At 42.6% G+C, this 13,739-nt stretch overlaps 1 protein-coding gene across 2 annotated transcripts in view; it reads right to left on the bottom strand.

Moving 5' to 3' along the window:
• Positions 1-12,165, bottom strand: part of kcnd1 (potassium voltage-gated channel, Shal-related subfamily, member 1) — a 48,626-nt gene extending 36,461 nt beyond the window's left edge. Inside the window, exons 1-4 of one of the 2 annotated variants that reach the window (XM_026368961.2) lie at positions 11,973-12,165; positions 6,302-6,371; positions 4,353-5,520; positions 846-1,091 (exon numbers count right to left, since the gene is read on the bottom strand). In XM_026368961.2, coding sequence (XP_026224746.1) covers positions 846-1,091; positions 4,353-4,508 — 402 coding nt within the window. In that variant the 5' untranslated portion in view covers positions 4,509-5,520; positions 6,302-6,371; positions 11,973-12,165. The remainder of the gene's footprint in view (positions 1-845; positions 1,092-4,352; positions 5,521-6,301; positions 6,372-11,972) is intronic. The other variant, XM_026368962.2, reaches the window with a different exon arrangement.
• Positions 12,166-13,739: the final 1,574 nt, after the last annotated feature.

The following is a 13,739-nucleotide window of genomic DNA, read 5'->3' as shown; positions in this document are numbered from 1 at the left end:
AGCTCTGAGCAAGATTTCCGAGGAAGGAACTAATGACTTGTTTAAGACTCGTTAAAGAAATCACTCATAGAGGTGGGGCTGGAGCCTGCCAAAATCAGAAGCAATAAGGAGCCAAATCTGATTGCATTCGAGTTGTTTCTCAGGGCTCAACACTTCTCTCTTAATGAGTTTGAGTTACATAATGGCGTTTGAGTGCAGCACTGGTTAGTTACCCCCCTCAGATCCATCCATGTTTTACATTGGAGTCATTTAGCAGATGATGCTCCCCTCCAGAGAGACTTAATGAGTGCAGCAGCAGATTAACCAGCAACCATCAGGAGGAAATCAACAGTCAAAGGCCAGAGCACCCACATGAGCACACTGCAAAAGCTCTGCAGCACCAGAACAACACCCGTTCATAAAGCTGGAAGCTGCTGCTCTTTTTCTAAACTGTGCTGATAGTAAGTCAGGCACAGCACCTGCAGCTGTTTCACAGTAAAAGTCTATCTGCTGGAAATGTGACTGCACCAAGGAATGCAGCAGCAGTGAGGGCTTTTACTCTGAAACAGCTGCACACAGCTAACTGGTTGATAAAGGTTGAGGTATTGTGTTTGTGGTTGGGTATAATTAGAATATAACAGATTTAATCTGCTGCACACTGGCCTGAAACAACATTGCTTTGTTTAAATGCCCAAAAAGTTGAGCAGACAAAGTCTAAAACAAAACCTCTTTTTGTTTTCATGCAGCTTGTCAGCATCGGAGTCTCCTTGTGTTCCCTCAGTCCCCTGGATCTAAAAACTAAACATTTCACCAGCAGTACCTGCGAATAAATAACTGTTCGTTTTAAGAACAGATTAGAGGTTTACCTCCATGCAGCAGTCTCCAATGATCTCCGGTACAATGCCATAGAAGGCCAGCTCCTCGTCAAAGGCCTGGATGCACTCATGTCTTGGATAGTGGAGCTTCCCGGTGCGGTAAAAGTTCAGAATGTGCCGGAACATTTCAGGGTCTCTGTCGAAGAAGTATTCCTGTGTTTCCTCATTGTAGAAAAACTCTTTCTCCGAGGAGCCCAGCAGTGTGTCAGGATAACGATCCAGAGTGTTCTTCCAAGTCTGGAAAGTGCAGCAGAATAAAACACTTTTCAAACCCACCAAACTGCTTCTCACATGGAAGCTTAGCTGCAGCTTGTCCCGTATATTTGAGTCAAAGAGAAAGTCGCCGATGACCCTAAGAATTCATTCAGTTCATGGTGACCTTTTCTAAATCTGTACATTTAACACTCAGCTAAATTCTGAAGGTATTTCCCAAATACTCCAACTGTCCACATTAAAGAATTAATCTGGGACACCGCTCCAAAACAGTACTTTTAATTAACGTCTCAGGTAGAAAAACTTTCAAAAGAATCAGACTCGTTTTAAGAATTAGATTCATCACCAAATTATCACTGTGACTTCAGTGCATCATGAGACAGCAGACGCCCAAGACACTGAATTATACATCTCTCAGCAACAACACCTTGAATGAAACAAGCTGCAGGGAAAATGGCAGCAACGGTGATGCCGCTGGAGTAAAACACTGCAGCAGAGTGGCTCCGTGGAATATGGCAGTAAGGGACAAAAACAGACCGACAGTGTCTGCGGGAGAGTGTCATGAAGCGAAATGGCAGACAAAGTGTAAGTGTGGTCAAAGTTCGGTTCAGAGTCCGGTTCAGTGGATCAAATACAGCTCGTGTAGAAGATTTCAAAAACAGAGAAGCAGACAAACCAGGAAATAGACAAAGAGCTCAGATCCAGGAACAAGAAGTCCACACACACAAAAGCACTAGCTGTGGAGGTGCTGCAGCACAATGAGCTTGTGTCAGCTGTTGGCTTAAATAGTGGCTGTGATTAAACTCATTAAATGCAGGTGAGAAAGTGGGCGGGGCTAGGCGGGCCAGGTAGAGGGAGAATGGACAAAGGAAGTGGGAGGGACAGAGTGAGTGTGACCAGGTAAGATTTTACTTTAAATGTTGTTACTTTTACTCCACTACAGTAAATGCGAACGTGTTATTATGTATTAATTAATCAGTCTAATACAGTAAAATCATTTATATCATGCTTCATGCCTCCTACACTTAATGAGCCCCAAACCCTGAACTCTCACTGCCTTAAATGTAGCTCTGGGGAGTAACAAAGAATATAGAAATAAAAAATTAGAAATCAAACCTAGTTAAGAGGTCGATGTGTGTTTTTAAGATAAGTGGAAAAGTGAAAGTGACACAGGTGATGTTACTGTAGATCTTATGTATTTTTTTTTTTGTTGGCTGGTGTCAACTACATCTCATTAACTGCTGAAAATAACTTATCAAAGTGTCCGAGTTTAACCACTTTAACTTCAGTCATCTAGAGCACGAAACTTTTACCACGTTAAAAACACAAACACACAAGTTGCATCTGAAGGAGTCACTGAGTTGTTAAATAAGATGGGAGCTCTGAACCGTCACTAACAGTAACAGTGACGTACAGTTTATTTCCTGACTCCGTGTGATGTTTAGCGTGTCTTTCTAAGAGCAGGCGTTACCGTATGTTTCTATTTTTACTGCAACTTTAAGCTGCTGCATTTTCTTTAAGACTAACTTTGTTCTTTTTGTGCCGCCACAGCAAAGTACAGCAAAAAGCCACCAAACCCAATTTTATTTTAGAGCCATTTTGCTATTATTGCTGCCCAAATGCACATCGATGCCCTGATTAAATTTACAGTATTTACAACTTCAGCTGGACTCATTCAGAGCCACATGAATTACTTAATAAAAGTAGTTTTGGAAGTAACAGCGTTCAGGTGATGGTTGTTTTAAAGCACTTACACGGCTGAAACTAGAATCTGAGCTTTGTGAATCAATCTACTTTTGAATTTTAGAAAATATATTTTAATCACCTCATGGCTGCAGCTACAAAGTGAATATTGCAGTACGATTCCTGATGTCGAGGCTGTGGCTCAACGGTTCATCAGAAACATCATACAACACGTTTCAAATCACAACTTTTACATATTTGTCCATGCACACACGCAAAGATCGGCTCTAACACGTAAACAATGAAAACCAAGGATCTTTAACATTCCTTTGGAAAGACCTGCAGAGTTAATGTGGAACTATTGTTATACTTAGAAGCTAAGTATAACCTTTTCAACAAATGGTGAACTGCAGTGAACAAAAGTGACAGTGGATGGGGACTTATGGGGACTTATGTCATTAGTGGAGGTGTCCTCCGCTTTTCACACCATTAGTCTAAAAAGAAAACATGTTCATCTTACTTTATTCCAATTCTAAAAGCAGGTCAGTGAAATGCAGAATGATTCAGACTGGATCCCATTTACAGATCTTCTGTATGTGCACAGAGCAGAGCTGCCGGTGATACAGTTCTAGAAATACACCACGACAGAGGCGTTCTTGGCATCAGAGTGTCACAGCAGGAGGGTAATGTAAATTTAAATGAATTAAATTAGCTTCTCAAAATTAGTGCCTAGAACCGGGCTTATATCGGGCTTATCGTGTCTGAACCGGGTCCAGAGCCATGTCTGTGTGTATGAGGTCAAAAAGGAGGAGGATGGCGTGGGTGCATGGGCCAACAACTGCAGGATTTCCCACTGGAGGCACAAGTTTGAGTGCAGAGTGCTCTGTTCACTTAACCTTGAGTTTGTGAGACTGTGCTGGTGTGGTTTGATCGTACTGTGGTCTTCAAACTGTTGGTACTGAAAGAAATTCCCCATCTGGTAACATTTGTTTTTCTGACTCCTGTCTTGTCCCTGATTACTGCCATTCACTATTCAAAACTGCCTGCTGTGAAAACATCTATTCTCCATTCAGCCACCACGTTCCCTTGGCTGTTCCCACCAGTCCTGTCACCTGACCTTCCCACACCCCCGCTTCTAGTTTCCTCATCATCCCAGGCAGTAATTATTCCTTCCTGTTGCAGCAGCTCTTTGCCTCGTCATTGTTGTCTTCTCCACTGTTCATGCTGTGGATTTAAGTGTTTGCCAGTGTGGTCTGTGTCTGGCACACTAAGCTTGGTGGCCTAATGACTACAAATAGCCAGTTTTATAACACATTTTATGAATGCTGGCAAACAATCCAATCTATGACTTTGCAGAATTATTTATTGCAGGAGGGAAAACCATGCACGCAGGAATGTATTTCCAGTACGGAGATTATTCAGGATCCAGTATGTGTCTGTATCTCTGTAGATAAATGTGAATCAGGCAGCGTAGACCTGAAGATGGTAAAACATTTGTAACTGTGACTTTTTGAGCTGCAAAAGTAAACTAGGGATTTCTGGAAATCCTGGAACCATATTTAACCATATTTTGGAGCATGCTCAGTAGACAGTAGCACCCACCTGAAACCTGACCCCGCTGACGTTGACATATAGGATCTCATCTGATCTGGACGAGTTGTCCACCGGAGGTTTGGGCATCGTCTTCTTGGCCAGCGGCAGCCAGCCCACTGCTGCTGCCCGAGCAAACGGCAGCCACGTCGCCACGCCGGCCGCCATCTTGCATCAGAACGTCTCACCTGCGCAGAGAGTCAAGGTTTGGAGAGGGGCGGAGCTGACGGAGCGGAGGTAGGTGCCTTAACCAAGTCCTCACTCACTTCTTGTCCTGCTCTTGGTTCCTCGAGTGGTCGAGGCAGCGAGAGATGAGGTGGTCGGACATGTTGGTGGGGGAGGAAGGGAAGAGGTGGGCAGAGGTTAGGTGTCAAGCCATGAAAAAAACACAGCAAAAGAGCGGGAAAGGTGATGCATCGGACAGGTATGTGTCCCGTCTTTTATTCTGATGGGTTTCTGACGTGGTGCTGGATTTGAATCTCCAGAATAAAACCTCAGGTTCTTCTGGGCTGTGAGACGCTGCCCGGGGTAGAAGGGACACTTTAAGACGGGGGAAGTCTCTGGAAACTCAGAAGTGAAGTTTCTGGATGAGAAACATTTCTCAGATGAGAAACGTTCAGCTTTTGAGCAGTTCTCTGAGATAATAAGATGCTTCAGTTCAGAAAACAAAGCTTACTGAAGCTGGGATGTGACTGCTTGGACATCCAGGAAGGAAAGTGTTAAAACATCGGCGTCCGTCCTCCAGCTCGCTGCTTCCTCCCTCTCTCTCTGTCTCTGTCTGACTGTAGCTCTCTCGCCCGCCCTCTCTCCCTCTGAAGACAGATTTGTTGCAGCACCACAGCCTTTCAAATTCTTATTAAATTGTGATGATGGTCCCTGAAGTTGCAAGATAGACAGAATCGCCTGTGTTGCCTCCCCCCTCTAAGTGTTTCTCTGCTGTGGAGATTATGGATCTGCAGCCTCCCTCTTTCTCTTCCTCTTCCTCTTGTTCGCTTTCTGCTTTTGCTTGCTGTTTTGCTCTTTCTAATTTTATTTTACCTGCCTCTGTATTTTACTGTCTCTTCCTGTCGTTCTGCAGTCAGTGAGGCATTAGTAGCAGTAGTGGTGGTGGAGACACTGGCTTTGTTTTGAAGAGCAAGGTGGAGGCGTTCTTACTACTTCATGTCCATGTATGGCTGTCCTGCCAGAATACACACAAACAGAAAAGAGTGAGACACAAACCAGGAGGAAAGGAAAGGATAAAGGAGAGGGAAAAAGGAAAGGAACTAAGTTATCAAAGGGAAGCAGACAAGGCAAAGAATTACTGCAGAAGAGAAAACAGGGAGAGAAGAGGAATAGGAGGAAGATGAGAAGGTGAGTTGAAGGAGGAGGAAACAATTGAAAGAAAGGATGAGCTGTGGGAAACAATGCTGGTGAATGAAGAAGAGAAAGGAGGAGATTAATGTAAGTGTGGGAATGAGAGAAGAGGATGCAGAGGAAAAGAGGACGTGGTGGAGGGAGAACAAAACAAAAAGGTAAAGACGATTGAAAGTGGGCGGAGGAAAGGAAACGACGTAGGTGGGGAAAAGAAGGGAAACAAGAAAAGGAGACAAGGAAAGAAACAAGGAGGAGAAAGTGAGAAGGGAGGGGGGACAGGGCCGAAACTAAAAATGAATAAGAGGAAAAGAGAGAAAGGATGGTGGGAAAAGGAAGGAAGGAAGGAAGGGAGAGAAGGAGAGAAGAGGGTGAGGTAATAATGAAGGGAGGAAGGAGAAGTAGCGAAGGAAGCAGTGAAGGCAGCTACAAGTTTCTACCTAAAAGCTCAAATCGAATGATTCGAAACATCAGAACTGAGCCAGAACTTGGACTTAACCCTCGTTTAACCATCTCTTCATCACTTCCTGATCGGCTCCTTACTCAAGTGACCTGTTTCTACTCGTGTCTTCGTACCACAGGGTTCCCGTGTTGGCTCCTTTGCTTACCCGTGTCTCCTTGTTGTGGTTCTGCTGCCGCTCTGCACCTCTGCCTGAATCCTTTGCTGTTTCACTACATCTGTGTTTCAGAAAAAGAAACTCATCATTGACTTTTATCAACTGGAGCAGAGTCGCACGTTCCACATTGAGAGCTCTAAATAACTGATGTTCGAAAGTGAAAAGGGAGAGATGTGGTTGTTTAATAGAAAAGGATGGAGAGGAAAACCTCTTGTTGGGAACTATTTCCAGCAGCGGATTAATCCACATTTGCTGTTCTGCTTTGTGGCAGGAAGGCGGAGTACGGTTGAGCCAAAATAAACTAAAGTGTGTTAAACGGCGTCAGAACCAAAGAAACAAGCTGAAAATCAGTGAGGACTAAATGCTGAGTCATGTTTTCTGCCTCAGAAGGAGAAAGAAGAAAGTTCACCTCCTGATAAAGTCTGTGAGGATCCAGGTGGACTCAGGTCGCTGCACATGAACCCGATGAATAACTGGACGCTTGCTGTTTCAATTTCTTCTCTTACTTTACATGTCAGGTGAATTTCAGTGTGAATAAATTGGCATCACATATGTGGTGACTGAACCTTTATCTAAACACAGGATCCTGATCCTTCAGGTATAAAACTAGAAACTAGTCCTGAGAAAGACACTAAACAGCTTCATGAGTGTTTCTGTTCTCAAATCGGTGCCGCTCGCTCTGTCAAGGTTCATTCAACACCAGTCTCTGCAGGCTGAGTCATGAAAACACGCTGACACCAGGGGCACTCTGAGAGGAAGAGACTGAAACTGGTGGATGATTTGGAGGAAAATTTCCAAATTTGGTGATATCTCACCAGTCGAGGGAGTCGTACTTCTGAGGAGAAAGGAACTATTTAACGGCCAGAAAAGCTGGAAACAGCTTTAGAGTTTATGCAACGCACAGTTGACACTTTTTTATAGATATTAGATTTTACACTGGGAAATTATTGGCACAGTCTGATCTTTATTCCCATGAACTCTGATTTCTTCAAATGCTGCTGTAAATGTTGAAGGGTTTAAAAGGCCTACGTGGTGTTCAACTCTCCCTGTTCTCACGTGAACATGTGCTTCATCGATCCTCTGCTTCCTGTTTCTAACGTCTTGCAGCTGAGGCCACGTTCATGTGTTGAAGATGACGATTATGAGAGACGGCGTCTGCAGCCATCTCTCTCTTTTTTTAATTCTCCCTGCACCTCCTTCATTCAATAAAGCTCCACAATAACGTTTCCTGTGAAGCTGCTCTTCACCAGATGAAAAGTTATTGTTGTGGGTTTATTGTATAAAACCCACAGTTTGGTTTGGATCAGGTCTGATCAGGAAGTTTAACCGCTTCACTGGATATTTCTGTTTGTCCCAGAGCTTCATTTAGAATTCCATTGAAGTCTGAGCAGTAAGTTCATCATTAGGAGTGTTTCTTTACAGTACTACTGCAGTAATTCATTCTTAAGTTGTGAAATGTTGACAGTGAATTTATCCTGTTGTAATGAAATTATTTCCATGTCATGATTATTTATTTTTCTATACTATATATACAGCATATTAATATTACTGTATATATATATATATATATATTACTCTACTACGTTTATATTTCACACCACTGCATTAATTTAAAAGCTTCTGTCAGAAAATACCCCAACAAATTAAATCTGTCAGAACAGTTTTATTATTATTTAAAGTGTCACACATCTTATTCTGCATGATGAGTACTTTCACTTTGAATAAAGGGCTATTTGTTTTATTCACCAACGTCACAAATCTCCCCAAACATCAGTTTCTAATCTGATTAAAGTTTTCCTACCAGGGCAGTACTTGTACTTTACTTAAGTCTGTTTCCAGTAAGTCCATGTGTCTGTTCCTCTGTGGGATTCCCTGCTGACATCACGTTTCTGAGCAGACATTAGACATTCACAGCGTCCACATGATGCTTTTAACCTGCAGCCACAGCTCTGGATCAGCGTTTCGCTCAGCTCGAGCCACCGCAGCTGCTGCCGCTGGGGCTTCAGCTCTGGAATCTTCCAGTAATGGACCAGCCGCTGGTTTTATGGTTATTACTGTGCGAGAGCTGAATCTGAGTCAGTGAATTTGCAGCCTCACTGCTGAGTGAAAGACTCTCCTCGAGACAAACAGCGCGGTGCTTTTGAAAACGTCACGGCAGCAGTTTGAAAGAGTGGTTTCCACCTCCAGACGAACACGTCGGAGTCTCCTGCTCTGATTAGTCAGTGGCTCTGTGCAGTTTGTGTTGTTCCCGTTCAGGCTGCACAGTACACTCACTTCATGTCTAATTCATTTCACCATCCGTCAGTTAAAAGCTCCAGACAAACTTCTCCTCTAATGGGATCTGAATGATTGTTGTTTGGTCATGAAAAGCCTCCCACATCCATCTGCCTGTGATTACGAAGTGAAGAAGCTGCGGTAAACATAACATATAGAGCAGCATCAGTGAACACAGCTGCTGCTGCCGTGCGTCTGTGTTCAAGCGCTGCCTCAACATTTGCCATCTGACAGATGTTTCGTGCTGGATCCATGATGATGTGTTCACGTTCCTCTGGTGTCTGGGTGTGACTACTGAGCACGGTGAAAGACTTTTCTCTTTCGATGGAGCAGCTTCTTTGTCTTTGTGCCGTGATTCTCTTCGTACAGGACGACTGATGACGCGTGGACGTGCTGCTCTCATCTGGTTTATGCTGAAGACGATGATGGGAAAGTTTTCCATCATCAGCACATATCTCTTGTTGAGCTTCTCACCACGCCCAGAAACGACAATCACAGCAGAATGAGTCTATTCTCAAATTCTGATCCATTCATTCCGATATCATCGGGAAAGGAAGAGCTGCATGATTGTTTTAGCGTATCTCCATCCATGTGCAGAGAGCCAAGAGACTCAGAGTGTGAGAGTGTGAGAAACATCATCATCAACATTTTTAATGCTGTAGTTTTTGCAGTACTGAGCGAACACGTGGTACAAAGGCTGTTCCTCACTGCTTAGAGACAGAAAGATACGGTAACTCCACTATGACACGAACGCAGCTTTAAATGCTTCATATTATTATTTTCTGTCTCTGATAAACAAACAACAAACAAAATGGAATTTTTATATTGACATTGTTGTTTTTTTGTTCTCATATTGAGTTTTTTTTTCTAATGAAATTACATATTTTGTTCAATTTGTTTTTTTTTATCATAAATCCCTTTATACCTTAATAACTGAAACCAAAAACAGCTAATAACACACAGGAACATCTAAACTGTTTAGATGTTTAAATTTCTTTTGTCTTCTCAACTGGAATAAAAAACTCAGAGGAGACGTTTCTGCTGACAGGACAAATGTCATCTGCTCCTGCTCCAGGTCAATCACTAAAATCTAAAACAATCACTGATCAATACAACAGAAAACATGTTTTTCACTGCTAATCGATCACTGGTCAATACAAAGAAAACAGGAAGTCAGGAGGAAACGGAGCTGCACTCTTCTCTGTCTCTTCGCCTTCTCTCCTTCTCTTTTTATGTTATATATGATGTTTATAGTATAAAAGTACAAAAGAAGTCTAGCTCACAATAGTACTGTAGTAGTACTACTACTGTATAGTAGTAGTATTAATCTAAAAATATCTCACAATGAATTTATTTACAGTTTATACAGTACTCCATATTAATCAGTACTAACTAGTTACTTTGCATCATGTTATAAACTATGACTTATTAGGTTTGTCAGGAAGAACTTAAATAAATAGAAAGATTTCAGAACCAACAAACCCAGTAAACAGGAGGAAACTGACACTGAACTACAACCCAAAACCTTTGCTATCAACGAGTCCAGAACCACCTCCTGAGCAGAACCCATGTGTATTTTCAGGAACTCTTCTCCAGAATAGGTGAGAAGAACAATGCTTCCTTTGAACTGACATGTTCTAAAATAATAGCGTACTGCTCCTTTAAACTAAAGAACCACTCTCCATCTGTAACGGGAGGGGATGAAGAGCAGCACATGGTTCTTCAGGGTGCTTCAGTGTATGTGTGAAGCCATCAGTGAGAAACCCACTCATTCAAAGAGTACAGTGAGGAACTAAAGGGCTGCTGATACTGGACATACTGTGTCAGACCCTGATCCATGCAGCACAGACAGGAACACCAACAGCCTGGATCCAGTTTGACTGTCAATGAATCATTAATTAACTAAACACAATCTGCTCATCGGAGTTCAGTTGATGGTAAATGTGTAAAAAACACATTAAATATTTTATACACAGGTTTTCTCTCTGTGTATGTGGGAACAGATAAAGGGATTAAAGAGCTTCAGTCTAAACACAGTGACGTCTCAGGGTCTTGGCTTCTTCTCGCCTCCTGATGAACTAAGACCAGACAAACGTCTTTATAGACCTGAAGGAGCTCACACCGGACTGGAGGTTCTAGCAGGAAATGAACCATCACGCTCTGCAACATCATTCTGTTACCAAAACCGAGAGCCGGCTCCGTTTATCTGCTGCTACAGAGGGAACCGACACCAGCTGACCCAGACTGGAACAGAACTGATCCAACTTTATCCAACCAGTCACCACAACCAAGTCACGTTTGAGATCAGCTCAACAGTCGCAGAGTCCTGACTGCTTCATGTGTCTCCTCCACTCACAAATTCGGTTTACACCAGCACAGTGCTTCTTAAATACTTCACACTGAGTGCTCTGTCCTGAGCTGAGGAAATAATATTTCTGGTGGGTCTATTTTTCTTCATGTCATCAGGAAACTGATCACTGCTGATACATCTCCCTCTGTGTCCCAGGACTCCATGATGTTAAACCCATCAGCGATCCACACGGTCCTTCATGACTGCACTTAAATACTCATTAACTCATCAGAGACACATTTGAAATAATCCGCCGCTGAAAATAGTCCCCAACAAACACACCAGGTGTTGTTTAAATTTGAGGAAATGACTGAGCTGCTCTTTAGAAATGAAACGATCTGTTTGGTTTTGGTGTTTTCAGCAGGAACCAGTGAATCAGAAAGTCCTGAGACTACATGCATCCAACGTCCATCAGGAGCTGACATGAAAATAGTGACGCTGAATAATTGATGCTCTGCAGCATTGTTTCACACAACATATGGATTAAAGTTTAAAACATACACTGAACATTAGATGAATATTGAATAAGGATAGAAAAGTGTTTAGTTGTGGTGGGACGACACGAGCAGAAGGTGTGTGAATATTAATGAGCACAGTTTATGTGTGTGTGTGTGTGTTGATGCCAACCACCATTAATAGCATACACACAGAACTTCATCACTAATTCATACAGCTGGATTACGTCAACCTCAACACACACACACACACACACACACACACACACACACACACACACACACACACACACACACACGTGTACGTACGTCTACAAACACATTTCTTGGTGTCTACTCCACTTGTGTAGCTCTATTATTGTTCTCCTGTTGTTCCACTTCTTTCTATTTGTGCCTCCTGTACTTTCACTCTCGTCTCTTCCATTTCTGACTGTGACTCTACTCTGATTCTATTTCCTCCCTCTCCTCTCTCCACCTCTCTGCTGTCCCGTCCTGCTCCTGTTCTCCGCTCAACTTCTACTCTCCCTTCTTATTCTATTCTCAGCAGTAGCGCTCTATCTGGAGCAGTTTTCATCCTACTTACCACAGCTGCTGCTGATGATGATGATGGTGATGATGATGAAGGTGAGGAAGAAGTGGAGGATGAAGAAGGCAGAAGCAGGTTTTTCCAGGTGGAAATGAGTCGGCCAGCTGCAGGAGGACACAGGAATAATAAGAAAAAGAAGGAGGAGGAGGAAGAGGAGGAGGAGGAGTGTTGTTTAACTGTCTTAGATCTGTCCTGCTCTGCTGCCGCGGCAACAGCCACATCTCCTGTCATCCCTCCTCTCTCTCTCTCTCTCTCTCTCTCTCTGGCTCCACCTTCTCTCGTTTGCTTGCTCGACCCTCCCCTTCTTTCTCCTCTTTCTCCTCTTTCTCTCGGTCTCTCTGTTCGTTGTCACTTCTCGCTCTCCTCTTCCTCTTTTCCTCTCGTCCCTCCTTTTTCTCTCTGCACACACACTGCTCCACATTAAACAGACTGATGGGAGTTTCATGTTGGGAGAAAGGAGAGAGAGAAGGAACTTTAGATGTAAGATGAATTTCACAGGAAGCTGATAAAGTACGGGAACATCAAATCATTGCAGAAAGAGCGAGAGTGTGAAAAAGGAAAAGACACAGAGAGAGTTTGAATTTCTGCAGGAGCTCACAACAAAGAGACTTTAAACTGTTTCACATAGAAAAAAAAAAGAAAACTGTGGATGTAAGCTGAATTTCAGTTCACTGATTTACACAAAATAACCGGCCAAAGTGCCAAAGTGCTCACAGGAGCAGAGGTGGTGGTGACAAAAAGGATTTTAATGTGACTGAAGAATGAACAAGAAGGGAAAAAGAAGCTTAACTGAAACCACGAGCTAGAAACTAACATGAGGCTATGAAGACAACTAGAAAACACGGGTCATGAACCAAAACTCACAAAACTACAAGAGGAGAATCAAAGTCGACAGCAGAGAGCGAGACATCATCTGAAAACACTGTCACTTTAAACGACACTGGTTTGGATCATTTCTTTTTTACATCCTGTCCCAGTGAAAATGTAGAAAAATGTACATCCCAGAACAATAAATCAAACGCACCCTTTGACAGACGCTGAGTTTAGGAAGTAAAGACGGACGCACACAGAGAATCATCATCACTGCTTACTGTAAAATGATGACGCACACAAAACGTATAAATCTCATAATTAAAGCTTCTATTTTACATTAATATTGACATTTCCCACATTAAAAGGACTTTGGTCTGTGTGTGTTGAACTATTTTTATGAAATAATATTTCTATAATATTTGAATTGTTGCTTTTAATTTGATTTCCTGATTTTTACTTGTTAACTTGTAAAAATTGTAAATTCATAATGAGCCTGAGGTCAGGTTCCATTTGTTCCCTCAGACACACACAAAGCGTCCAGATCCAGATAAATGTTAATACTGGATGTTAAGACACGTGGATCAGCTGTTGGACCACACGTTACAGTTTAATGTTGCTGTAAACATTTTATTGTCGTCCTCCTCAGTTCTCTTCTCTTCTGTCTCTACATTATTTTCTCTCTTTTAGTTTCAAACCATCAAAGGGAACAGAACTGACAACAGATGATCACGTGGTTAAAAGCATCATTTCCTCTGTGTTTATGTGTCTACAAAACTTGTTAAATGATACCTCAATTTAAACTGTGCGTCCTACTGTACGGTGCCCTGGTGTCATCACAGGAAGTTTTCTTTTCACCTTGCCTTGTACTGACGTCAAAGAGTACTTTGACCCCTGGTACTGAGACGCCAAGTGAGAAGCATCATCGTGACACTGTGGGGTGAGAACGTGTTG

The sequence above is a fragment of the Anabas testudineus genome, chromosome 7, assembly GCF_900324465.2.
Source record: "Anabas testudineus chromosome 7, fAnaTes1.2, whole genome shotgun sequence".
In the NCBI taxonomy this organism is placed as follows: domain Eukaryota; kingdom Metazoa; phylum Chordata; class Actinopteri; order Anabantiformes; family Anabantidae; genus Anabas; species Anabas testudineus.
This window is presented reverse-complemented; position numbering and strand designations above follow the sequence as displayed.